Here is a 27,749-nt window from a genome sequence, read left to right as displayed (position 1 = left end):
GTCAATTTGAAATGAATGTATGGAGATAGTATAAATAAATTTCAAAAAAAAAGAAAGAATGCATGATTCAAAGTGTTTGCTTGGGCAGTTGGTTCAGCTGCTTGTCTGGCCTTCCCTAACAAGAAGTTCCGCTGTTTATTTCATCAGTGCCATATGTCATCAGTTCCATTGCTCACCACAAGAAGTGGTTTTGAATCATGGCCTCCCTTAATAAAAAAATTGAAAAAGAATCATGGGTTCCAGTGATACTCTTCCTTTAATTCAGCAAAACTTTTCATAGTGTCTGAAGTTCCCCTCAGGTTTCTTTCCCAGGAGACGAGCAACTCAGTCTGTTCGTAATTTCTTGATATACTGTAAATAACCTCACATTTCTGACATTGCCCTATTGTCTTCTCTCCACTCCAGTAACCAAAACTGCAAATTAAGACTTCATAGATTGAATTTCAACTCCCCACATGTCTGTCCATGGTCTCATGTCTGAGACCACTTCCATCTCCCTTCACAGAGCCAAAAACAATCCCTGTCCCCTATCAATTCACACCTTTATTCTCCTGTCCTGAGGCTCTTGTGTTCAATTGAACTCCTTTTGTCTATTGTTCCCTGTGGTCAACCACTGTTTTGCCACGTATGGCTGCTGCCAGCTGGACCCGCCTCCCGAGACCAACCCGACCCCGAGTCCTTTGCATCCCCACTCTGCCTTGATTAGTCAATGAGGTTGTCCCAGTCTATAGTTAATAAAAGCCCATCAGTTTCACAACGTCAGTCTTTTGTGATTATTGATAGTGCATCAATTTTATTAACTATAGGCTAGAAACAGCCATCATCGTCCTTGGCTGATTGAGGCAGAGTGGAATGGGCTATGGGTGGGGTCGGACTCGGGAGGTGTATCCAGCCAGCGGCAGCCAATCATGTCTTAACAGTTTCCTACTCCCTTTCCTCCAACTTTCTAATGCAGGCCCCTGCCCTGCTTGCTTCCACCAAGAAGCAAAGGCTCAGGTCCTAAACGTCGATAGTATGTCTTTACTCTGGACGCTGGCTGAGTTCCTCCACTCTCTCTGGATCCATGGACGCTTCGCATCCTTGCCCACTTTCTGCAGCGTTGTCTTTTCCGTTCAACCACGGTGTCTACAGACTTTTGTGTTTTAATTTCTTCTGCCGACATGCCTTTTTACGACTGACCTTGCAAAAACCACTGGCGTGACTTTTACAATGAGTGCGTTTGCATTGGAAGATCCCTTTGTTTCCTCCTCCCCCCCCCCCCCTTTCCACTCGCACCTTCCGAGTAATAAATGACCTTTCTATTCTTCCTACGAAAATGTATCGGCCTCGCAGCAATGTGTTGAACTTCGCTTGGTAATTATTCAGCCCCATCGGCTTCCCCGTGCTTCCGCAGCTTGGCTGCCCAGGTGGGTGAGTCCGCGGCCGGGAAGCCCTGGGCTCGTGTGGTCCATTGAACCACAACGCCCCTTCCACCACTGCGCGTTTCCCTTGTCCTCTGGGCTTTCAGTCTTCCTGGATCTTAGTTTATTGACCGTCTGCCCTTTTTATTTGCCCACTTCCACGCCTTCCTCCCAGCTTTTATGACTTAGCCCTGTCCTGAGTATTTCCAATCTGCTTCATTGTTACTGTAGTTTTCCAGCACTCCTACAGTGGGGTTTTTAAAAAACTTGTGACCAAGCAGATTCCTTCTCCGCTGATATCGAGACGAGGCGCTTCAAGCTTGGAAAGGTGAACAGCTGGCGGGGGGGGGGGGGGTGTTCCCTGAAACCTGCTGGCCAGGACAGGAGCTGTACCGCCGCTGACCCTCGCGGAGGGAGGGGGGTGGTGGGGGGAGCCAGCGCGCTGTGGCTGCAAGACGTGGTGGATCCGCAACCTCCCTTTTTAAATAAAAGACCCCACCCATACTGGAGAGCTCCCTTAATGCCGATCGTTTAGACTGGATTATGGGAAAGGAAAACCTCCCTCCCTCCCCCCCCCCCGCCATGGTCCAAAAGAAAAATGGGACTTCGCTACTAGGATTGCGCGAAGAGAGCCAGATTTATTATTGGGAAGGCGAGGCTGACAGGCTTTGGTGTCTCGGAATCCAGTACAAAGGCAGCTGGAATTCTCACCCACAGTGAGGCACATCACATTCATGCACAATCTGACAGCCCAGGCTTTGCTCTGAGTTTCTCGCATTCAGTCATTGAGCGGGGTGTCCTCATTCACTGCAATAGGCTGGCGACAGTTCCCATCTCTCTCACTCACTCACACACAGAGCCAGATCGCCCAACCTGCCTTTTTCTGCAGTCCCTCACGGAGAGGGACGATCTTCTCGCCTTGTCACACGACTCCGGCGGCGGGCTCCATGCACGGCTCCTACCGCCCAACTCCAAGCAGCGGCGGGAACTCGGAAGAAGCTCCTCGGCAGGCGGGCGCGTTTCAAACCCTGTCCCCGCGTCCAACAGGTTGTCGCCGGAGCAGAGCCGGTTGGCCATGCAGCCCCCCTCCACTCGCTGCTGGGTCCTTGCAATCCTGTGCATCTGCCGAATGGGTGAGTGAGTGCAACGTTCTCCCCCGTCTGGCCATCCCCTTTACCTGACTTTGATCCGGTTTGAAATCAAAACAAGTCTTAATTTCCCGCGATGATTTTTTTTTAATGAACGCTTGTCCTCGGAGGTTCGGCGATCACAGTTCGCGGAGAGGGACGGCCGGGGCAGGCTGTTTTATTGCGAAGCCGGGATCCCTTCCTGCTGCAGTTGGGGCCGGCGACGGAGCGGAGAACGGGGTAGCATTTTCGGCACTGCTTGGCGAAACCTGACTGGGGGGCTGGGGGGGGGGGGGCAGTGGCGAGAGGAGTTGAAGTGACTGGGGCTTTTAAAGAGTCCCGATGGGTGGCCTGCCCTCCCACGCTCTTCACTGCCTCTGCCACCAGAAGGGTGTAAATTGGAATCTTTGGCTGTTGCAATCCTTCAGTTGCATGGCACATTAAAGGGCTGTCTTCAAATATCATGGGGGAGGGGGGGTTGCTTTGATATGAGGTGCATTTAACGAGAAAACCTCAACCCCAAGGTAATTCTTGTTCTAATGTGATCCGACGCGGGCTGTAGCTCTTTGTTCTTTACTGATTCTGCTGACAGCGTCTGTTCACCCCGGTGGCTTCTCATGCACGGAAGTGGGTAGAGAGAGAGAGGTGTTTGATGAAAGAGGTGGGTTTCTGGGCAAGTCGTCCTCTCCACTCGTGGGACTCGTTGAAAATAGGTGGTCAGCTCTGCAGTCACTAAATCCGAGCTTGTAGAGAGAGAGATATAAAAAAATCCTGAGTGGAGGGAGCAAAACTGGCAGGTGGTGAATGAACTCCGCTGAAGCATATTCTGCTGCTTGGGTTGAAATCCGGCCCATTGCTTTGATCAAAGTGTCCTCTCTGATAAATGGTGTGATGAGATTGGGCAGTTCCCAGCGGATTCCAGGCCAGAGTGGCGCTGACTCGTTCAGGTTTACTAGCTGAGGATCAGTCGGAATTTCCCATTCACTCTCCTCTTGTCACCAAGATGAAATGTAGCGAGATTTGCCACGGGAACGGGCTCGAGTTGTTGATTTCCATTCCAAGTCCCTCGAAACAAGTCAACGCGGTTTAAACTAATCCATGTTCTGAACTGCAGCGTTTGTATTTCGCTGACAAACTTTTCAAGTTTTGCATGTCTTTAGACAAAGTGAAATTAATGCTAGTGACAAAGGTAAATGGAAACATTTCCTGGTGTGTGGATTACCAGGAAATAGTCGCGAGCACAACATCTAATAATGCTGTCATGTTGCATTGGAGCAAAATTCACGAAAGCTTTCATGTCACTAGGATGAATTGCATCGCAAAATGAAATCAAGGAAACAAGATAGTCTTATCGGACCTCTTGTCCACTAATTCACTAATCTGCCATTGCTAACTGGATACAATTTTATTCCAGTGCTCTGATTTAAAAAAAACTTCAACTGAACATCATTAAAAAACCCATAGGAAATGCATTTTAGATTACTTAATCCACATGGGTCATAGTTCAGAGTATGTCGAGGAAGGTGAAAAAAACCCCCACTGAAAATAAAGTTTGGTGTGCTTTTTTTGTGCGTGACCCCGTCGATTGGAAAATGGATAGTTTTAAGATTTAAAATTCATCCAAAAGCAAAAGCTTGCAGATACTGAAAATCTGAAAGATTACTTAAGACGATATATTTTGTGTTTATCTTTGAAATAAATGTATATATTTTGTAGACTGCAACTTTCATCAAAATGCAGCGGTAATTTCCATGAGCAAAGCTAGAAATGTTGAGCTGCTTTCAATCTGATCAGATATATTCTGATATCCATTTCCCTCCTTGTAACATTGCATTGTTTTTCTCTCTATCTCTATACATTTAATGCAAAATTTAATTTTGTTTGAATATTTTTCTCCTTGCATATGTAATCATTTCTGCTCTTTGGATACAGTATCGTGAAGTTTTAGTAGCAACATTAAAGTAATTAGAAACCATCAGCAATAGATGTCAAATTGTCAGTAGACGATTGGTCTTGAAAATTGCAGTGAAATCCAATCTGAAAACATGGCAGTGAAGATTCTCATCTTTGGGGCATTGTATACCATGTAGAATAATAGAGGACGAGACCAAAGATGAAAGAATGGGTTGAAAATTTCATGCATGTAAATTGAATCTTGCACAAGGCACAGCGATATTTGGAACAAATCTGGAGATTGACTACAACAAGTTTATTGTTTATTATCGGGACGGAGCAGTTCCTTTTTCTCTCTCCCCTCCTTTGAATCTTGTGTCGGTCCTTTTTTTTAAAACTGACCCAGGATTTCAGATAGACATTTCACTAGGAGAATCCACGGGAGGGATAGACCCAGCAGGAGTCCCTGGAACATTTGAACTTTGCATTGTGGTATTTTCTAGGATGACTCCAAAGCTGTAGATTTCCTGTAATCTTTCATTGACATTATTTAGGGCTTGGTTTTGTTTCTGTGGAATACATTTAGCCTCAAAAGAAGTCAGTAATATCTGAGAGAATGTTCACCATCTGGGTTCAGTGGCTTTGCATCTCATCCCTTCATCTTCACTATTGCCATAGTGAAGTTTCAACTGCCAGGAAGCACATAAGAGAGAACTGCATTTCCTACACTGAGCCCTTTCTATCTTAGAGACAGTTCATAGTCACCTCTATCAGGATGTAACTGAGTATTGGATCTCTGTGTAAAGGTGGCATATCCAACATTCTCTTTTCACTTTGATGCAGAAGAAGGTGGAAATAGAGTACAGATCCAATAAAGTTCTGTTAGAGGATAATTTTTAGGTTTACTTTTAATCAAGTTCTAGAGCATTGAAGCATGTTTCAGTCATTTTGAAATGAGTCCAATTTTCACATATCACTTGAGAAAAAACTTCTGAATGTGACCGTATACCGCTAAACATTTTAAATGTTTCTTTGGCACTTTGGATAGTGATGACTGTGTAATAAATGAACTTGTAAACACAGTAGTATGTTACTAAAGTTCAGTAATATTGCTTTCTTGTAATCAGTGATTAAACTACCTTTGTTAAAGGGGAAAAAAAATGTTGCTTTGGCAAAGGTGGGTGACTTGCATTTAAGTGCGCTGCGTTCCAGATGATCTGCAGAGAATTAGCATACATACAAGGCAAAATATATTTTGAAACCAGAATATCTTGATTTTTTTTCTGAAAATGTGTATCATTTCATATGAACATAGGTTTAAAGTTATGCATGATCTCTTTATGACAATCCCAAATCAAGCTGACTTTATATCGAGGAATGAATTGTTACAAGGCACTTCAAGAAATGGAAAAAAAAAATTCATATTAGTTCCAAAGAAGTGGTTTTCTTTCAAGTTATTTAGTTGGCAAGTAGGTTGAGCCTGATGAACTTGTGTTGAAACTGTAAATGCGTTACATTAGAACGACTGCACAGATTAATGTAAGGTAAAGAATTGATAGAAATAAAAAGAGCCCCGGGACATGATACTGATACTCCATAAAACTTTAATCAGATCTGGACCTGAAGTGAAGTGTTGTTTTTGCTTCTGGTCATTGTTATATAGAAGCACAAGAGGTTTCAAATAGAAGCTTCAGACAGTTTTCATATGAGCTGTTATTCTATATGAACTGTTTCATATAACTATTATTGAAAAGCTGTGGAAGCTCGACTGGTTTTCAGTAGAAGGATGTCAATTTTTTTTTAACAATGAAGGGATTTGGAGGATGTGAGGAGGTTCCTTTTGGTAGGACCAGCAGAAGAAGAATACTAACAGGTCTAAAAATACTGAGGAGAATGGGTAGTTATTTTTAATTTGAAGATTCATTATTTTTTAAAATATAAATGCAATTTATTGATGAATAATGACTGTGAAACATTGGAGAACATGGGCGTTAGGAGTTTGTGATTAAATGGGAAAGAATTACCCTTGCAGGTCCAAAATGTGAACTTACATTGGCTACTAATGTAGTTTTTATATCATTGATTTATCCCCGCATGTTAGTGATATTAAGATATCACAAGGATCTTGATCTACTACAATTTGCCTATCGTCACAATAGCTCCACAGCAGATGCAATATCGCTGGCTCTCCACTCAGCTCTGGATCACCTCGAAACGGCAATTCATATATACGGCTGCTCCTCATTGACTACAGCTCTTCCTTCAACACTATTATTCCCTAAGTAATGGTCAAGAAGCTACAAATCTAGGCTTCTGTACCCAAGTCTGCAACTGGATCCTTGACTTCCTCATTGGAAGACCAGTCAGTATGAACTGGAAACAACTTCTCACTGATTATCAACACAGGCACACCCCAAGGATGTGTGATTAGCCTACTGCCCTACTCATTATACATCCATGACTGTGTGACCAGGCACAATTCCAATGCTATCTACAATTTTGTTGATGACATCACAGTTGTCTGGAGAATCACAAACAGCAATGAGGAGCCATTCAGGAGGGAGATAAATCAGCTCGTTGAATGATGTAATGACAACAACCTTGTGCTCAATGTTAGCAAAACTGAGGAGATGATTGTGGACTTCAGAAGGAAGTCAGAGGAGCATGACCCAGTCCTCATCAAGGGCTCAGTAGTGGAAAGGATCAAGAACTTCAAATTCCTGGGTGTCAAAATCTCTGAGGATCTGTCTTGTTGAGGCAATCACAAAGAAGGCTCGCCAGCTGTACTTTGTGAATTGTCTGAGGTGATTTGGTACATCACCAAAAAGTCTCAAAAACTACTTCAGGTATACCATGGAGAGCATTCTGGCTGGTGGCATCATTGCCTGGCATGGAGGTGCCAATTTTCAAGACAAGAATAAACTCCAGAGGATTGTTAACTTGGCCTGCGACATCACAGGCACCAGACTTCACTCCAGCGAAGACATCTACATGAGGTGGTGTCTGAAAAAAGCAGCCTCTATCCCCACAGACCCCCCACCACCCAGGCCATGCCCTCTTCACTCAGCTACCATCGGGATAAAGGTAGAGGAGCCTAAAGACGAGCACTCAGTGGCAGAAGGACAGTTTCTTCCCCACTGCCGTCAGATTCCTGAATAATCAATGAACCAAAGATGCTGCCTTACTTTTCGTGCACTATTTATAAAAAAAAATATATTTATGTTGTAAGATGAACGTTCGCTCTCTGACGTTGCTGCAAAAACACCAAATTTCATGACTTGTTCATGACAATAAATTCTGATTCTGATATGATCCTTCATAGTCAATTAAATAAAGATGGAAGAAAATTGATTTAAGAATGTCAGCTGTCTAAATTTTCATTTATAATAGTCATGGAATTAGACATTTTATTTAGGTCCAATAAACCTTGGTTCAAAATGGCTTGTATGAAATTTTCAGGAAATTAACTGAATCAGAATATACATCTGATCATCAAGCTCACTTTGTTTGAAACGATGACTATTGCAAATTCTTAGTTTTCTCCAACCAATGTTTCTAACAGGTTTTTGTCTTAATTACAATACAAAAACAAAAGAAATAGAAACCAGGATGGTCCAGTCATGAAGCCCCTGGAGCTTGATCCACCAATGGTAGATCTTGGTTGGTCCTGTTAATTGTCTTTCCTGCACATCTATGGTTCTCCGTTATGTTCAAAATTGTATTGATTTTAGTCTTGATCATACATACAGATGTATGGTCATTAACTAAGGTGCTGGATTAGCTCAACCTCAACATAGTTCACCAAGGTCATGAATTGCAAAGATTTGCAACTCTTAACTGAAGGAATTTTTAAAAATCTCATCTAAGTTTGAAATGGCTGACCCCATAAACCGAGATGGTGTCCCTCGGTTCTGGACTCTTCCCCAGAAGGAATGTCTTTTCAGCATTTACCTTGTTAATTCATCTCTGAACAATTCCTGACATTATTTTAAATTTCAGTGTAAGCCAATCCTGATCAACCTTCATGTAGGACAAATAAATTATTTGCCAAATAAATCAACCTGGTGAATCTATAGAACATTATCTCCAAGGCAATTTCTTCCTGTTTTAGGGAAACTTTAGGGTGACGTTTTGAAGTTGACTGGTCCAGGGTGAGCTAACCAAATGGATACAACATTGGCTTCATATTAGGAGACAATGGATTGTTTTTTAGGTTGGAGGTCTGTGAACAACAAGGTGATGCAGGGATCAGTGCTGGGTCTCCTTTTATCATTTATATTAACAAATTGGATGAGAATGGAGGTGGCATAATGAATAAGTTTGCAGATAACCTCAAAGTTAGTGGTATAGTGAACAACGAAGATGGTTGTCTAAAGTTATAATTAGAGTTCGATCGGCTGGGAAAGTGGACAAAGAAATGGCAGATGAAATTAATACTCAGACAAGTGTGAAGTAATGCATTTTGGGAATTTAAACTAGGATAGGATGTACACAGTGATGACACAGGCCTGGGTTGTGTTGTAGAATGGAAAAACCAAGGGATACAAGTGAACATTTCTCTGAAAGTGGTGACATCGGGAGATAGAGTGGTAAAGGTGGCAATGGCTTTCCTTTGATGGTTGGGCATTGAGTACAAGAAGTAGAACATCATGTTATAGATGTAGAAGGCATTGAGACCACACCTGTGTAAGTTCTGTTTGTCTTGCTACATGATGGATATGATTGGAGAGGGTGCAGAAAAAAATGAACGTTATAGGGTCTGTAAAAGCTGGAACTGTTTCCCCTGGAGCGAAAGAGGCTGAGGGATGACCATTCAGGTGTTTTTAAAATCATCTGGCACATAGATAGGGGAGCCAGTCAGACTTTTTCCCCAGGGAAGGGGAGTCAAAAACTACAGGGCTACGATTTCAGGTGAAAGAGTAAAGATTTAAAGGGGTCTAAAGTGGTAAAGTGGTGTGTATATGGACAGAGCTGTCAGAGGAAGTGATAGAAGAAGGAACATTTACAATGTTTAAAGACATTTGGACAGATATGTAGATAGGGAAGATTTGAGGGATATGGGCCATATGCAGGAAAATAGACCAACTTGAGCAGGCACAGTGGTCGGATCGGACAGAAGGCCAGTTTCCATGGTGAACAACTCTAACATGAAAATGTTCCATCGTCCGAAAAGATCAACTGCTCATATATAAATGGCAACCATGTCTTCCTTTTTTATTATTTCTTTCATTTACTGACTGAGATCCAATGACCACTGCTCTTCTTTGTATGGTCATTAACTAAGGTGCTGGATTAGCTCAACTTCAACACTTTAAGCACTCCTGAGGTAGAGAGGATAAAACTAGTTAGCAAGGCAGTAGATGGTATTGGCCCATAAGAATCAGAATTGAAATTTATTATCATGAACATATCACAAAATTTGTTGATTTGCAGCAGCGCTATACATGAAAATATTGCTATAAATTACTTTTTTTTTTAAAAAAAAGTAAATAAATGAGTGCAAAAGAAAAGTGAGGTAGTGCCGGTAGGTCATTGTCCATTCAGAAATCTAATTTCAGAGGGTAAGAAGCCGTTTTAGTAAGGCTTGGTTTTCGTTTTCAGGCTCCTGTACCACCACTTCCCACTGGTTGCAGAGCCATCCCTGGGTAGTGGGAATCCTTAAGGATAGAGACTGCTTTCTTAAGACACAGCCTCTTGTAGATCTCTTCAATAGAATGAAGAATGGTAACCATGGTGGTGTTGGCTGAGTTCACAACTCTCTGTAGTCTTTTCCTGTCCTGTGCATCGGTACCAGACAGTGAAGCAACCTGCCAGAATGCTCTCCGTGGTACACCTGTAGAAATTTTCAAGAGTCTTTGATGACATACCAAGTCTCCTCAAACTCATCATGAAGTATAGCCACTTGCAAGCATTCTTCATGATTGCATCAACATGAAAGCCCCAGAACAGATCTTCAGAGATGTTGACTCCCCCCCCACCCCGCCCCAGCATTTGAAGTTCTTAACCCTTTCCACTGTTCACCCCTCAATGAGAACTGGTTTGTGTTCTCCTAATTTCCCCCTCCTGAAGTCCACAATCAGTTCCTTAGTTTTACTAATGTTGAGTGTAAGATTGTTGTTTTGACACCATTCAACTAAGCTGATCAATCTCTCTCCTGCACTGGAATCAATGGCAGGATTTGATCAGAGGAAAATCAATGATAAATTAAAAACTTACACAAAAATAACTGTTTAATTACACCATCTTTCCATCAATCTCAAAATATCCTCTAAGAATATGTTCCATTTCTAAAGTAATTTCATCAGCTGTGGTTTAATGGGTAGCACTGTTATCTCTGAATAGGGCAGTATTAGTTTCAAGCTCTGCAATAAATAGGCAACAGGAGTTTTAAAAATCTGTCCATTGGCCAATTATCTTTAGTGAATGAAAAGAGTAGAATTTCAAGTAGAGGGGCCAGTGAAGACTGTGCATGCGGGTGTGTGGGTGTGTGTGTGTGTGTGTGTGTGTGTGTGTGTGTGTGTGTGTGTGTGTGTGTGTATGTGTGTGTGTGTGGGGCTCAGTTTATGAGTGGGCCTTTGAGGTTTTGGCTCAAGAAACTTCGGCAAGCAAAGGCTGATGATGTGCTTCTTTCAGGTAAGCTAAAGTTCATGTGAGATCTTTGCTGGGACCCATGTGGGTACAGCCAGGACAGTAGAATGCTCTGAATGCAGGATGTGGGAAATCTGGGAGAGCTCAATAGTCCCTGATGACTACATCTGCAAGAGGTGTATCCTGCTGCAGCTCTTTACAGATCGACTTAGGGAACTGGAGCTGGATGAACTCTGGAGCATTTGGGAGGCAGAGGAGGTGATAGACAGAAGCTTCAGGGAGAAAGTCATCCTCAAAAATCAGGAGACCAGTGTGATAGTACAGATCTATCACCAATGTACATAGTGTATATAGTTACTGTATCTAGACTGTGCTTACAGCGATTGGCTGAGAGCTAAGCCACACCTATTGTTTGGGCCTTAAAGGGTTGTGTCCCTAGCCAGGTCGGATCATTCCGGACTGGTCGGCCACCTGTGAAGAGCTCCGGTCTTTTGCTAATAAAAGCCTTGGTTTGGATCAACAAGTCTTTGGTTCTTTCGACGAGCTCTACAATTTTATTAGCAAAAAGAATTTTTTTTGAAAGGGATGGAGCGTTTAACTCGGCCAGAAAAACTTGACATCGACCCACAGTCAGCTACAGCCTTCAAAGCCTTTAAGTTCTGGCTGCTGAACTTTGAAAACTTCCTGAGATTCATTCAGGTAGAGGAGGATAACCAGCGTCTAACAGCATTGCTGTCTATGGTGCCCTTGAGAGTCTACGAGAACATCCAGGATGAAACCACTTACACCGCAGCCATAAAGGTACTGAAAGGACTGTATGATCAACCGGTGAACAGAGTTCATGCCCGGCTCGTGCTTGCGTCGAGGAAGCAACAGCCCGGCGAGTCCAGCAGGGCATATTTACAAGTATTAAAGGCATTGGGCAAGGACTGTAACTGTGTGGACAAAACTGCTGCCGAGATCACAAACGATCTCGTCCGGGATGCCTATGTGGCCGGGCTCCGATCGAACGAAGTGAGGCTGCGTTTGCTCGAACAAGGGGTAGAAAAACTAGAGGACGTGGCCCGGATTGCAATCACAATGGAGGATGCAGCCTTAAAGTCCACCGAGCTCTCTAGGGACTGGACCCCTCGTTCTGATGTGAGTAAAGTGCCCTTCTACCCTACCCCTGACGGCCTGTCGGCTGCTGCTACCCTGCCCCGTGCGAACCCGAAATGTTATTTCTGCGGGAGGGACAAGCACAGCAGGTCCCAGTGCCCAGCAAGAAAAGCCAGGTGCCAGAAGTGCCTTAAAAACGGCCACTTTGCTGCAGTCTGTAGGTCTAAAATGGCCGCCAGCAAACACAGTGCCTCGTGTGAAGCCCAACCGCCACTATCCCATTCAAACTCTTCTTCCCCAGAGCTCTCGTCCAATGAGAGCGAGGGCTCCCCTGCACGGCAACGCCTGACGTCACGGAGACGCCGAACCCGGAAGGGGCAGCCCACCGTCGCAACCATGGTGATGGCCTGCCTCTCGCCCCCGTGCGGAACACTTGTCACTACAGCCGCTGCTGCCGCCGCCACGGACACCCCCGGGGCCGACGCTACCGCCGCTGCTGCCGCCGCCACAGCCACCCCCGGGGCCGACGCTACCGCCGCTGCTGCCGCTGCCACAGCCACCCCCGGGGCCGACGCTATCGCCGCTGCTGCCGCCGCCGCCACAGACACCCCCGGGGCCGACGCTACCGCCGCTGCTGCCGCCGCCACGGACACCCCCGGGGCCGACGCTACCGCCGCTGCTGCTGCCGCCACAGACACCCCCGGGGCCGACGCTACCGCCGCCGCAGCCACCCCCGCGGCCAACCAGGTGCTCACCCTAGCGTCCATCGCTGACGACCGCCAGGGCCCGACCACCGATCACGAGCAACTACAAACCCCACTACTTACCATTCACCTGCCACAACAGCACTTCCGGGAGGTTCTCCAACCTTCTCCTCGAGCGTTGACTACGTCATCCCGTTGCGTGAAGTCATCCCGTTGCGTGACGTCATCCCGTTGTGTGACGTCATCCCGTTGCGTGACGTCATCGCGCAAAACTCGCCTGTCAACTGCTTCAATAACATTAAACCAGCAATGCTCTCATCCCCTCACCAGAGCAATGGAACTGATTAAAGTGCATGGACACTACACCAATTGCTTATTTGACTCTGGGTCAACTGACAGTTTTATCCAGCCAGATCTGGCCCTCCGTTGGGGACTTGACATTATCCCCACTACCCAGAGGATCTCATTAGCGACGAGGTCGCACTCGACTGGGATAAAGGGGTATTGCATCGCCACGCTGGAAGTACAGGGCGTGACGGTCACCCACTTTAAATTATTCGTCCTTCCCCAATTGTGCGCCCCAGTGTTGCTGGGATTAGACTTCCAGTGTCAGTTCCAAACGGTGTCCCTACACTTTGGGGGACCCCACGCCCCCCTCTCGGTCTGCCATCGCCCCACTCCCGAAGCACCCGAGCAACCCGCCCCCGTGCCCCGGGGCCAATCCTGCGGCCTTTCCACACTCCGGATTGCCCCGCCAGCACTCTTCACAAACCTCACCCCTGGCTGGAAGCCTGTGGCCACCAAAAGTCGGCAATATAGTTACGAAAACAGGCAATTCATTAGGAGTGAGGTGCGTAGATTGCTGGATGAGGGCATCATCGAACCCAGTTCAAGCCCCTGGAGAGCCCAGGTGGTGGTTGTCAAGAATGGGGAAAAACTACGGATGGTGGTCGACTATAGCCAGACCATTAACCGCTTCACACTCCTGGATGCGTACCCCCTGCCACGCATCACGGATGTGGTGAACCAGATCGCCCAGTACCGCATTTTCTCCACTATTGACCTACGTTCGGCCTACCACCAGCTCCCGATCCGCTGCGAGGACCGACCATTCACGGCCTTTGAAGCGAATGGGCGGCTATATCAATTTCTCAGGGTACCATTCGGGGTCACAAATGGTGTCGCGGTCTTCCAGCGGGAAATGGACAGGATGGTGGACCAGAACGGGCTAACCGCTACCTTCCCGTATCTGGACAATATCACCATCTGTGGCCACGACATGCAGGACCATGACGCCAACCTAGACAAATTTCTTCAAACTGCCCGTCAGCTAAACCTGACTTACAATTTGGACAAGTGTGTTTTCCGGACCACACGACTCGCTATTCTAGGTTGTGTGGTGGAAAACGGGATAGTCATGCCAGATCCTGACCGCATGCGTCCCTTAATGGACTTACCCCCCCCACATACCCAGAAAGCTCTCAAACGCTGCCTGGGCCTTTTCTCTTATTACGCCCAATGGGTTCCAAACTACGCCGACAAGGCACGTCCTCTTATCAAGACCACCTCTTTTCCCCTCTCGACCGAAGCCACAGCGGCTTTCGATCGAATCAAATCTGACATCGCTGCTGCGACGCTGCACGCGATCGATGAGTCTGTCCCGTTTCAAGTCGAGAGCGATGCATCCGACTTCGCCCTGGCAGCCACCTTGAACCAGGCCGGTCGGCCTGTAGCCTTCTTCTCCAGAACCCTCCAGGGTCCGGAGAGTAGATACTCCTCGATCGAGAAGGAGGCCCAGGCCATAGTTGAAGCGGTACGTCGTTGGAGACATTACCTCGCTGGGAGGCGCTTTACACTGTTGACTGATCAACGCGCGGTCTCCTTCATGTTCAGCAACACCCAGCGTGGTAAGATAAAAAACGACAAAATCGCCAGATGGAGAATCGAACTCTCCACCTTTAACTATGACATCCTGTACCGGCCTGGTAAGCTCAACGACCCGCCTGACGCGCTCTCCAGGGGGACGTGCGCCAGCATACAGATGGACAGACTACGGAAACTCCATGAGGCGCTCTGTCATCCAGGGGTCACTAGGTTTGCTCACTTTGTCAAGGCGCGCAACTTACCCTACACAGTTGAGGAGATCCGCTCCATGACCCGAGCCTGTTCGGTGTGCGCCGAATGCAAGCCCCACTTCTTCCGTCCGGATAACTCCCACGTCATCAAAGCCACCCGCCCCTTCGAGCGTCTTAGCGTAGACTTTAAGGGACCCCTACCGTCGACCAACCGTAATACCTACATCCTTACGGCCATCGACGAATACTCCCGCTTCCCATTCGCTGTGGCCTGCCCAGACACCACTGCCACCTCAGTGATACAGGCCCTTCACAGTATTTTCACCATCTTCGGGTACCCCAATTCCATCCACAGTGATAGGGGGTCCTCATTCATGAGTGCAGAGCTGCAACAGTACCTTCTGGAGTGTGGTATTGCTTCAAGCAGGACCACGAGCTATAACCCACGCGGTAATGGCCAGGTCGAGAGGGAGAATGCCACCATATGGAGAGCGGTTACACTGGCTCTCCGGTCTAAAGGTCTCCCCACCTCTCACTGGCAGGAGGTTCTCACTAGTGCCTTACACTCCATCCGCTCCCTCCTATGTACTGCAACAAATGCCACCCCCCACGAAAGGATGTTCCTTTTCCCGAGGAAATCCGAATCGGGAACCACTGTACCGGCATGGCTCACCGTCCCTGGCCCCGTCCTTTTGCGACGCCACGTCCGGCACTCAAAGAACGACCCCTTGGTCGACCGAGTGACTCCACTCCACGCGAACCCACATTACGCATACGTGGAGTTCCCAGACGGGCGGGAGGACACTGTTTCGGTGCGGGACCTAGCTCAGGACGCGGTAGACCCAGCAAACCCCCCAACTCCTTATGCTCCAGGCCCCGTGCCGCAACAGAAGGACCAACAGCACCCCAATGACTCGGGCCACCCTGCCGACAAAACGACTGGGGAATTGAGTGACGGAGCAGTCGCACCCGATGAGCCCGCTGGTGACACCACTCCAGCGACCCCAATCCCGGCACCACGGCGGTCACGCCGGATGGTCAGACCCCCTGACCGCTACAGTCCTTGACCTACCCCTTCCTTTTCATTCTCTCCCTCGTTTTTGTTTTTTTTTTTTTCCCGGGTCAATTCTCCAAGAAGGGGTGAATGTGATAGTACAGATCTATCACCAATGTACATAGTGTATATAGTTACTGTATCTAGACTGTGCTTACAGCGATTGGCTGAGAGCTAAGCCACACCTATTGTTTGGGCCTTAAAGGGTTGTGTCCCTAGCCAGGTCGGATCATTCCGGACTGGTCGGCCACCTGTGAAGAGCTCCGGTCTTTTGCTAATAAAAGCCTTGGTTTGGATCAACAAGTCTTTGGTTCTTTCGACGAGCTCTACAACCAGTAACTGAGTGAGGGTTAGGAGAAGCTCTCTTCTGGGAAGCTCTGACCTGTACAAAAAGGACAGACTGCACCTGAACTGGAGAGGAACCAATATACTGGCAGGCAGGTTTGTTAGAGCTGTTGGGGAGAGTTTAAACTAGTTTAGTAGGGGGATAGGAAGCAGAATGTGAGTGGAGTGAATAGGGCAGAAGATAAAAAGCATGAGACAGGGAAAGAATCATAAATGTGGTCATAACACAATACTGGAGAAACTCAGCAGGTCAAACAGTGTACTTTATGTAACAAAGATAAAGATACATAACCAATGTTTCATGTTTGAGCCCTTCATCAAGGTATGGAAAATTGTTGGAAGGCTTCTGGGGGAAAAAAAAGTGGTAAGGGGGAGGGGTGGGTGAGGAGCATGGTCCCAAAGGCAGGAGGGAATAGATGGAGAAGGGAAGGAGGAGGCAACAGCAAGCAGGGGAAGGAGAGATGGCTAGTTGAAAAGAAAGGGAAGGGGGTGGAGAGGAGAGGGAAAGAAAACAAGTGAAAGGGGAGAGAAGAGCAAGTTAGAAACCAGAAAAGTCAATGCCATCTGGCTGGAGAGGGCCCAAACAAATATTCAGGAGTTGTTCCTCCAATTTTCGAATAGTCTTGGTGGAATAATACAGTGAAACCCTGATTTTATGTACCCTGGTTTAACGTGAATTCGGATATAAAGCGTCATTGGACTCGGGCATTGGGGTCCCTGCAGGACCGGGGGCATCGGGAAAGACACATCAGTACTGGATCATTGGGTCAGGTAAGTGAGTCCTCGCGTTGCAGAAACCCCAATTTATCGCGACCCCATTTTTTTGCGATGAGATTTTATGGACCCCAACGATCGTGTTGGGGTCCAGGACAGACATGTGAGTATGGGACTGTGATGCAGAACTGAAATGGTTGGCCACTGAAAAGTTCCTGTAACTGATGTGGACAGAGTGAAGGTGCTCAGCGAAGTGGTCTCCCAGTCTGTGTCCAGTCTCTCTGATGTAGAGAAGGCCACAAAGAGAGCACCTGATGTAGTAAATCAATCCTGTGTATACACAAGTGAAGTGTTGCTTCACTAGAAAGGCCTGTTTGGGGCCACGGACTGGGGTGAGGGAGGAGGTGTGGGTGCAAATATGGCACCTTCTGCAGAGACACAAGGTAAGGTGCCAGTGTGGGGGGGGGGGGGGGAGGTGATTGGTAGGGAGGAATGAGTGCATGAGGGAATCACAGAGGGAGCAATCAGAAGGCAGAGAGGGGTGTACAGGAGAAGATGTGTCTGGTTGTGGTATCCTGTTGTAAGTGCTGGAAATTCTGTGTTTGTTGCATCTTTGGGCAGAGGGGGCCGGGGCAGATGAGTGGGAAATGGTTGAGCCGTGGGTGAGGGGCTGAGTCGATAGTGGCAAAGGGGAACCCACCTTTGTAGAAGATGCCAGACTTTTCAGATGACCTGGACTGGAAGAACTCATCTTGTAGTGGAGATGGACAAATTGCGAGAAGGGAATCAAATCCTTGCAGGGTACTGGGAGCCCAGCTGGAAGTGTAGTTGAGGTCGTTGTGGGAGTTGGTAAAATATGTCGGTGGCAAGCTTGTCAACTGAGATGGAGACAGAAAGATCCAGAAAGAGAGAGTTTTATCGGAGATGGACCAGGTGAGTTTGAGATCCAGATGAAAGTTGGCAGCGAAGTGAATGAAGTTGACAAATTTCGTGGTGCATAAGGTAGCACCAATGTAGCGGAAGAAGAGTTGAGGGGCTTTGCATGTGTAGACTTGCAGTATGGATTGCTCTTCAAAGCACACAAAAAGGCAGGCGTAGCTGGGACCCATGTGGGTACCCATGGCTACTCCTTTGATTTGAAAGAAGGAAAATTTTAAGAATTTCACTTCCTTTAAAATCAAAGGAGTAGCCATGGGTACCAGCATACCAACTGACTGTGTGGATTAACAATTGGCTTTCATGTAGAAAGCAGAGAGTAGTACTGGATCAAAAATATTCTGCCTGGAGGTTAGTGACTACTTGAGTTCCACTGGGATCTGTTCTGGGATCCCTGGTCTTTGTAATTTTTATAAATGACCTAGATAAAAGAGTTAGTAGATGAGTTAGTAAGTTTAAGGCAAATACGAAGGTTGGAGCAGTTGTGGATAGTGCTAAAGGCTGAGGAGAGGGATAATGGTTGGAATCTTAACAGTGTGGAGGAACAGAGGTATGTTGATGTCCATAACCATGCATCTCTCAAGGTTTCTGTGCAGATTGATAGGAAAATTATGAAAGACTATGAAATGCTGGGCTCCATTAATGGGGGGATTCATTTCAAGAGTCGAGAGGATCCAGAGCTGCAACTCTGCAAATTTCTTGTGAGACTATGCATAGAGTATTGTGCTCAGTTCTGGTCACCTCATTATAGGAAGGATGTGGAAGCTATGGAGCGGGTGCAGAGGAGATTTACCAGGAGGTTGCCTGGATTGGAAAATAAGTCTTATGAGGCAAGGTTAGCAATGCTGGGGATCTTCTCTTTGGAGTGAAGAAGGATGAGAGGAGACTTAATAGAGGCCCTACAAGATACTGAGATGTGCAGCCAGCCCCTTTTACCCAGGGAGGAAATAGCAAACACCAGAGGACATCTGTACAAAATGAAGGTAAGAAAGTTTAGTGGAGACATCAGTGTTAAGAATTTTTACACAGAGTTGTGGGTGCCTGGAGTACCTTGCCAGGAGTTGTGGAGGCTGAAACATTAGGGGCATTTAAGAGACTCTTAAATGTACATGGATGAAAGAAAAATAGAGGGTTACGAGGTAGGAAGGATTTTAGTATTTTTTTGGTAGGAATATATTGGTCGGCACAACATCGAGAGCCAACGGCCTGTACTTTGCTGTAATGTTCTATGTTCTATGCATAACCTTGATGAAACAAAAGTGCTTAGTTGTAGGAATATTACTGTTGGAGGATCTCTCTTTGGGAAGTTAAACCTGGGACAATTTGTCCTCTTGGGTTCCTTTGGATGTGCTAGTCAACAATGTCCCTCTATTAGAACCCCATTGTTTGGCAGTTAACTTCCCTTATGAGATCTAGATGTTTGCAAATTTCCTGACTTTTTTTCCAACATCATGTCTGCATTTTGAAATGTTCTGTTGTGTTGGACACTATGAATTGGGCACCTTATCCTTTACTTCCAAGCTTAATAATCACAAAGGTTACCAGTAACTTTTGCCATAATGCTAAATTACATGATTTTTAATGGGGGTTTATAAGGCTCTTTTTTAAAGTCTCTTTACAGATTTGAATAAGGAAGAACAGAACTTCTGCCAAAATATTGTTGGATTAGTGCAGGGGGCGCCAAATCATCACCCCTTTTCACGGAATCCTTAACCCCCTCATTGACCCTCAGGCATGGAAATCCCTCCACCCCGGTGACATTCAATGTATGTCGGGAGGCTGGCCGGGTGGAGGTGGGATGGTGGCACTGCCCCGGGGTGGAGGGAAGGGTGTTTTGGTGATGCAGGCTGGGGTGGGGGGGTGGTGGAGACATACAAAGGACACACTTTTCCTCTCTGTTGTGTCCACCCTCCCTTGTCCTCCTGTTCGCTCTCAACATATTAAAATACAACATGGCAGCCACCAAGGCCAGCTCTCATGTGAGGTTTGCAGCCCCTGTAATTTTCTGTAGATACACCCCTGGTTTGACTGCAAAGGTTCAATCGACCCCCCCCCCCCCCCCCCCCGATAGTCCCATCAATCCCCTTCCCATCAGGGGTCGATATCGACCACTGGAGCACTGTCAGTTGAACGAACGCAATGTGTCAGCAATTTATGCGATTAAACATGCTAAATATATTTAACATACTAATTTCATTAAAGTTAATTCAATGTTTCTCCAACTTCCTACATAATGCAGCAAATCTGAAATTATCTTCGTTCAACTGGTTGTCTATGATAATCCCCAATTTTTTTCAGGAAGGACATATTTTGAAAACAAAAGTTGTCTAGTGTTATTATAGGTTTTCTATACCCACATCATTCTCTCCTTTTTGTTTTAGAGAGGATATAGAAATTGCTGTCCACTACTGAGAGTGGAGGAAGGACATACTAAAATTTCAATTTATCTTCATTATAATTTAAAACATTTTTAATTGTCTGATCTAAATAAAATAGAGTAATTAGAGATGAATGTTTACAAAAATTAAAGTGTCATTTACACAATGTACTTGCATTAAAGAGAAGCGATTTGTAAATTAGAAAGGTTTCTAATTGATGATGGTGTAGAGCTCGTCGAAAGAACCCAAGACTTGTTGATCCAAACCAAGGCTTTTATTAGCAAAAGACCGGAGCTCTTCACAGGTGGCCGACCAGTCCGGAATGATCCGACCTGGCTAGGGACACAACCCTTTAAAGCCCAGACAGTAGGCGTGGCTTAGCTCTCAGCCAATCGCTGTAATAAGCACAGTCTAGATACAGTAACTATATACACTATGTACATTGGTGATAGATCTGTACTATCACAGATGGTATTTTGGAAACACTTATAAAACTACATCTTATGAGAAGATTTAAAGTTTAAGCGGCAGTAACACAGCTGTCTGATCTGACAGGCTGCCCTGGGACTCAACACCCCTGCTCCACAGGGCTCCAGTCATCGCCCCCTGCTCCACAGGGCTCCAGTCATCGCCCCCTGCTCTACTCTCTTTACAACTATGACTGTGAGGCTCGATACAACAATAAAACCATCTACCAATTTGCTGATGTGATGCCATGGCCGTGAGTTGCATAAAGAAAGGCAGTGAGTTAGCGTGAGATTGAAAACTTGGCTGAATGATGCACCAACAACAAACCTGTCACCAAAACCAAGAAAGGGAAAACCAAAGGTGTGATCACTGGGGGATCAGAGGAGGAGAGGCTGAGCAAATTTAAGTTCTTGGGAGTCACTATCTTGGAGGATCTTTCCTGGACCCAACATGCTAATGGCATCGTGAAGAAAGAACGTCAGAGCCTCTACTTCCTCAGGAGTTTGTGGAGGTCTGGTATGATACCAGAAACCCTGGGAAATTTCTACAGATGTGTGCTGACCAGCTTCATCATGGTTTGGTGTGGGGACACCAATACCCCTGAGCATAAAGCCCTCCGAAAGGTCGTGCCCAAGACATCATAGGCAAAACTATCCAGAACATCTGCAGGGAATGCTGCCATCAGAGAGGAACAGCAATCTTGAAGGATCTACACCACCCAGCACATGCTCTGTTCTCACTGCTGCCATCAGGAAAGAGGTCTAGGTACCACAAGGTTCAGGAACAGCTGCTACCCCTCCACCATCAGACTCATCAACAACAAACTCAATCTCTTTTTTTTTCCTTCAGCCATGAGACTTGAGGATTATAAGAAAGCTAGCAGATGATTCCCTGAGATCTTCACGGGCATCAACTCAAATTATCAGTGGTTAGCAGGCAAATCATTTGAGCACTGAATTTACAAAAAAAAAATTGCATGCACAAAATAATAAATCATAGGTTTTTCTCACCATATATGTAATTCCTGTTTCATTTTGTACTTTGGAAGACTTTCCCTGCAGCAGAATTAATTATGTATAATTTACGAATGCCAGTGAAACGTGAGGAAATTCTGAAATTGTAGTCTGTAACCATTTATCTTCCATTAGCATCAAATTCCCCAAAATTCATCAGCTAAATAATTTGTGTGTATTTTAATTGGAATAATCTGGGACCATTTCTGTATACCTTTGATTTGTTTCCATGACCGGTGCATCCAGGAAGGCCTAAAGATTTTGATGTGTTGTTTGGAAAATAACCTGAAATTAATGAGATTACAGTGCACAGTGAAATGCTTGGTTATCTGACATCTCAATTACCAACATGTTTCAGTAACTCATGTTCATAGGTGTGGCCGGGTTGATTCAGTGTCACCTGTGAAGGTGCATCTGTACAAGCAATGGGGCACTGGTGAGCTGACATTGAGGCAGAACTGAGCAAGTGCCTTGGTCAACATTGGGATAGTACGAAGTGAGCACTTAGACTAACGTCATGTTCATGTCCAGATTAAATTAACTGTTAACTGTCAAAAGCAGCTCATGCTGGTTTTCCAAACTTTTGCAATATAAATGTAGCCACATTGATACATTTGAACATGATACAAACTTATGAATACCTCTTAACTGCAGGACATGAAAATGCTTACCTTGTATACACTTAATATATGCCAAGTGTGCAAGATCATTTTCTTCTGACTTAACTTTCCACCACTGCCGATGGTGGCTCTCTGGCGCTGATGGAGATTGTGGAGATGTTCTTGTTTATCTGCACTGATTGAGGTCTGAAGGTGAGGAAATCCAGGATCCAATGATGCAGTGGGGCATTGAAGCCCAAATCTTGGAGTTTGTTGATCAGTTTTAAGGGAATGATGCTGTTGAATGCTGAACTGTAGTCAATAAAGAGCATCTGATGTATCCATCTTTGCTGTCCAGATGTTTCAGGGTTTTGTGTGAAGGCAGTGAGATGGTGTCTGTTGTAGACCTGATGTAGGAAAATTGCAATGGACCCACATCACCCCTCAGGCAGGAGCTGATATGCTTCAACACCCGCCTCTTAAAACACTTTATCACTGTTGATGTGAGTGCCACCGGTCGGGTAGTCATTTAGGAAGGCTATCACACTCTTCTTGGGCACCAGTATGATTGAGGCTTGTTTGAAACAAGTGGATACCATGCCCTGTCAGAGTGAGATGCTGAAGATATCCATGAATATATTGGCCAGTTGGTCAGCACAAGTTTTCAGTACTCGGTTGGATACTCCGTCTGGACTGGATGCTTTCCTTGGATTCAGTTTCCTGAAGGCAGCCATATTTTGTCTTCGGATACTGACAGTAGAGGATCCAAATGAATGGATTTGAATGAGGGAAGTTTGCATCTCTTGTTAAATTTTAAATGGAATTTTAAATGGAAAATGATCTTCAACCCCGAGTAGAAATTGGCGAGGAATGCCTAAAAGACTGCAAAGATAACTTTCAATGCCCAGATTTCCGATTTCACTCTGAAATGCAAACCAGGATTAGAAGTGCTCCTAATCAGATCTTCCCAATCACCACCGAAGAAACATGAGATCGGGATGTGAAGGTACACCATCTTGTGAACATAATGAGGTTGGAGGAGAAATCAACAAGGATGCAAAGTTGCAGATAATTTCTTAGCAAGTAATTTGGGATAGTCTGAAAAAATGAAATGAACATGATTGGCATGATGCTGTTGTTGGTAAATAGGAGATATTTCATATATTAGTAAGTGGAAAAATTCAGCATTGAATGATCTGGCAGGGCACATAAATTAAAGTTTCAAATTTCTGTCATAAGTTAAGAAATTAAGTTTCAGCAATTAGACAAATTCAGTGCCAGAACAAGTCTATTCAGAGTGCTTTAGGGTAACTGCGAAGGTTCGAAAACTCACTCAGCAAGGGGGGGAGGGGTGGGCTTGTGCCATACCTGCCGTGGGCCTCCCTCAAGCTTCCCCCTCTCCCTCTGACATAACAGACAAAACACGCATGCTTGTGGAGAGGAAACCACGTGACACGAGTGCTGGTGGAGAGTGGGGGTGCACAATAACTCTTTTGGGGGTGGGGGAATGCCCCCCCACATGATGCTGAGTCTGAGTATATATGAACATCCATGATAGTTTGGACCCAATGACCTAATTTGCTTACATTCACGATGCCTTTAAGTGAGTTCTTGCTTTGTGTAGTTCGTCAACTATTCTTGCGTATCTAAACACCTCATTAAAATTCATGAGTTTAATTTTTAATTTAGTTGGATTGATTTCAAGAGTATGCCACCTATATATCTCCATCTTGCTTGGCTCAAAACTGGGAAGGGGAGGAGGATATTTGATAGGTGTGTTCTAGGATCAGTAAACAGAAGCTATTTCATTTGGCCAGTCTTAGTCAGTTTGAATACAGAAGTAAAATAATTAGCTAAAGAAGTGGGGGAGAGTGGCGGGGGGGGGGGGGGGAAGCGCTAATATTTAACATGCAGGGAGCTGTGATGGGGATTGTGTTGCCTGAAAGGTGCTGAAGCCATTGAAACAATAACATTTAGAGAAGAACAGGATGAATATGTGGTGGACAACATGTCACAGTGAAAGGACTCCCTGCACTATTCTCTAATTATTAATAAACATTCCACTTCCACAGTGCAATATTCTTAAAATATTAAGTGCTTTAAAAAATTTATTATACTTTTCATCAGGAAGGTAATGTTAGGTATACAAAATATTTGAGTATCCTCTGTAATTTCATTGCTTTGTCCTATTTTAAAAGTTTAAATTGAAATATTAAACTCAGAACGGTAACAGGCCCTTTTGGCCCACGAGCCCGTGCCACCCAATTAACCTACAACCTAAAACCCCAGAACGTTTTGAACAGTGGGAGGAAACCATAGAAAATCCTTGCAGAGATGAGGAGAACATGCCAAAAAAATTCATTCAGGTGTTGGGTTAATTTAACATATCTGCTAGATGTTATAATCAACTGACATAATCAATTGACAAGAATGGGTGAAAATGAACATTTAATATTTTTAGAATACCATTTGTGAAATGGATCACTGTAACTTGCAGAATTGAAACCTGGCACATGTAAATAATGCAAACTATATTTAGCCTGTAGAACTTGGAATAAACTTGTAACCACCTGCTTGAAAGGCCCTGTGGTGTTTATGGTGCTGGAGTTCTCAGTCAATCATTCTGGCATTTCTTGCTTCCTCTAAGGATGGTGCACAGAATCGTGTTCCCTCTGTTGTTTCGTGTTTAGCAAGGCTTCATTGCTGGAGGTTAAACATTGAGATCTTTTTGCCTGCTTTAATAATTCAAATAAAATTTATGATTCTGATTCATTTTGGCCTGAAGTAGGCTAGTTCTTGGTCAAGATTCCCACCTTTACTAAAAAGCAAGTTTAAACATGTTTACGCTTCGCTCTTCTTTCATCTTGCTGTGTATTCACAACCATGCTTGTCAAATGACATCACAATTCAAGCTAACTTGCTGGATTCAAAGTACGTTGAGGAATTTCTGAAACGAGGTACCCAGAAGTTAAATTTGTGCTATCCTTTAGGAAGATCCTAATTGAAATTTATTTTTGTTTTGTCTTGGACTAAGATGTGATGTCCAGCATTTTTGTGTTGGTTAATGTAACTCCCGAACTATGGCCTGGCACTATTGGCCATTCTCAGCGATGTACCCTGCAGCAATATCCCCGATGTAGCACACCTTTTGGACCATTGTAGGATAATTGGACCATATTGTCACAGGAAAAACCATGACCGAGTTAACCTGGACTTTCTAGTACTGTATAGAGCTGGCCAACTAATAACTTACTTCTTTGGCTTGGCTTCGCGGACGAAGATTTATGGAGGGGGTAAAAGTCCACGTCAGCTGCAGGCTCGTTTGTGGCTGACAAGTCCGATGCGGGACAGGCAGACACGGTTGCAGCGGAAAATTGGTTGGTTGGGGTTGGGTGTTGGGTTTTTCCTCCTTTGCCTTTTGTCAGTGAGGTGGGCTCTGCGGTCTTCTTCAAAGGAGGTTGCTGCCCGCCAAACTGTGAGGCGCCAAGATGCACGGTTTGAGGCGTTATCAGCCCACTGGCGGTGGTCAATGTGGCCGCATTGAATAACTTACTTACCACCACACTAACTCACAACAGTCTCATTATTTTTCTTCCACGATCCTGACTCCATAAATTGGCCAACGGAGATCTGCTCTGAGCCCACGGTCCAGACATAGTGCCAGATTTTAGATATTTTCCATGCCAAAAAAATATATATATATATACACACGGGCAGAAGCAGTCTGTAATTTTGGCAAGATGTTAACCACAATGGTCACCAATGCTGCTTCTAAACCATCAAGTACCCCCATGAATGTGCACTCAATTTTCAGGGCCTTGATGTAGTCTAAAACTGCATGCTTCCCTTTTCTAATTTATGCCTATAATTGTGTGCACAAATGTAACATTAGTAGATGTCAACAGCTGTCTGGAATGATGACATACAAGTCTTTATTGTGAAGTCTATTTCCTGTCCTCATTCAGTAGTGGTAGAATGTGATAACAGTACATTACTCTGCCATACCTACTCCATATATTAGCCTGCTTCATATTTTTTGTTAGTAAGACTTTTTATAATTAATCATAAAACTAAGATGAAAATAATAGGATGAAGTTGCTTGCATTTTAAAGTTTAATTCATCATGGTCATGGCAAAAATCATTTAATATTTAATCAGAAAGTTTCAATTATTCATATGGTTGCTTCTATAAACTTGGCACTGGGCCATAACATTTTTAAGTGACAAACTAACAGGATGAAGAGTATCAATTAAATGATATTCTTTTGCGGGTTTGGATGGTGATAGATCTTTAAGGGTTGCTTGGCATATTAGAGAGGAGAGTTAAACAAGAAAGTCTGCAGAGGCTGTGATTGTAGTTTACACAAAAGTACTGAAGAAATACAGCACCTCATGCAGCGTTCTTTATGTAGCGAAGATTTTAAAAAAATCAAACCAACATTTCGGGCCTGAGTCCTTCGTCGAGGTATGAGTAAAAAGCAGGTGGACTCATGAATAAAATGGTAGGGGGGAGGAGGTGCAGGGGGATGAGCATAGGACCACAGGCGGATATAGATGGAAGGGCAGGAGGAAAAAAGCTGAGGAATAATAGGTGGAGGGGATCACTCTCTGAATGGAGAGGGAAAGGGGTAGGGAGCTGGAGGAAAGAAGACAGATGGATGGGGAAGAGACGGTGACAGGGGTGTGGCCTAACCGAAACCAGAGCAGTCAACGGTAAAGCCATCCGGTTGAGAGGGCCCAGATGAAATATTCGGCGTTGATGATCCATTTTGCGGGTGGTCTTGCTTTGGTTGTGCATGAGGCCTGTTGATGTGAAAGGAGGGTGGGGAATTGAAATGGTGGTTGACTGGGAAATTCCCGCCATTGCTGCAGGAAGAGAGAAGGTGCTCAATGAATCAATCTCCCAGTCTGCATCCAGTCTCTGCAATGCAGAGAAGGACACAGAAGGAGCACTGGATGTCGTAGATAACCCCTGCAGATTCACAAGTGAAATGTTGCTTCACTGGGAAGGACTGTTTGTGGCCCCAAGTGGTGGTGAAGGAGGAGGTGTGGCGCAAGTGTAGCATTTCCTGCAGTTACAGGTGTAAATACCAAGGGGGTGATAAGTAAGGGATGAATGGATAAGGGAGTCAAGAAACAAGAGCAGGTGTCAGCAAACTTTGAGTCTGCTCTGCCATTCATAAAATCCTTTATAATGGCCTCAACCATTTCCACCAACATCTGGCTAAGTAGTTCCTTCCTTCGCAGGAATCATTTCACACTTCTAGAATGTTGGAAAGTGATAACCAACTCTCAGAGCTACCTCCTTTAGTTCTCTGGCATGCAAAGACCAGATTCTGGTGATGTACCTTGTGGTA

The 27,749-nt window shown here is 45.2% G+C and overlaps 1 protein-coding gene across 5 annotated transcripts in view; it reads left to right on the top strand.

Moving 5' to 3' along the window:
* Positions 1-930: 930 nt before the first annotated feature.
* ptprz1a (protein tyrosine phosphatase receptor type Z1a) overlaps positions 931-27,749 on the top strand; it is a 201,487-nt gene continuing 174,668 nt past the window's right edge. For 4 of the 5 annotated variants that reach the window (XM_069903392.1, XM_069903391.1, XM_069903390.1 and 1 more), the window contains exon 1: positions 2,001-2,533. In XM_069903392.1, coding sequence (XP_069759493.1) covers positions 2,476-2,533 — 58 coding nt within the window. In that variant the 5' untranslated portion in view covers positions 2,001-2,475. Of the gene's footprint in view, positions 1,407-2,000; positions 2,534-27,749 lie in introns of those variants that run through there. The other variant, XM_069903388.1, reaches the window with a different exon arrangement.

Source organism: Narcine bancroftii, chromosome 11, assembly GCF_036971445.1.
Source record: "Narcine bancroftii isolate sNarBan1 chromosome 11, sNarBan1.hap1, whole genome shotgun sequence".
Lineage (NCBI taxonomy): Eukaryota > Metazoa > Chordata > Chondrichthyes > Torpediniformes > Narcinidae > Narcine > Narcine bancroftii.
The sequence above is the reverse complement of the archived record's forward strand: the minus strand, read 5'-3'. Positions and strand labels throughout refer to the sequence as shown.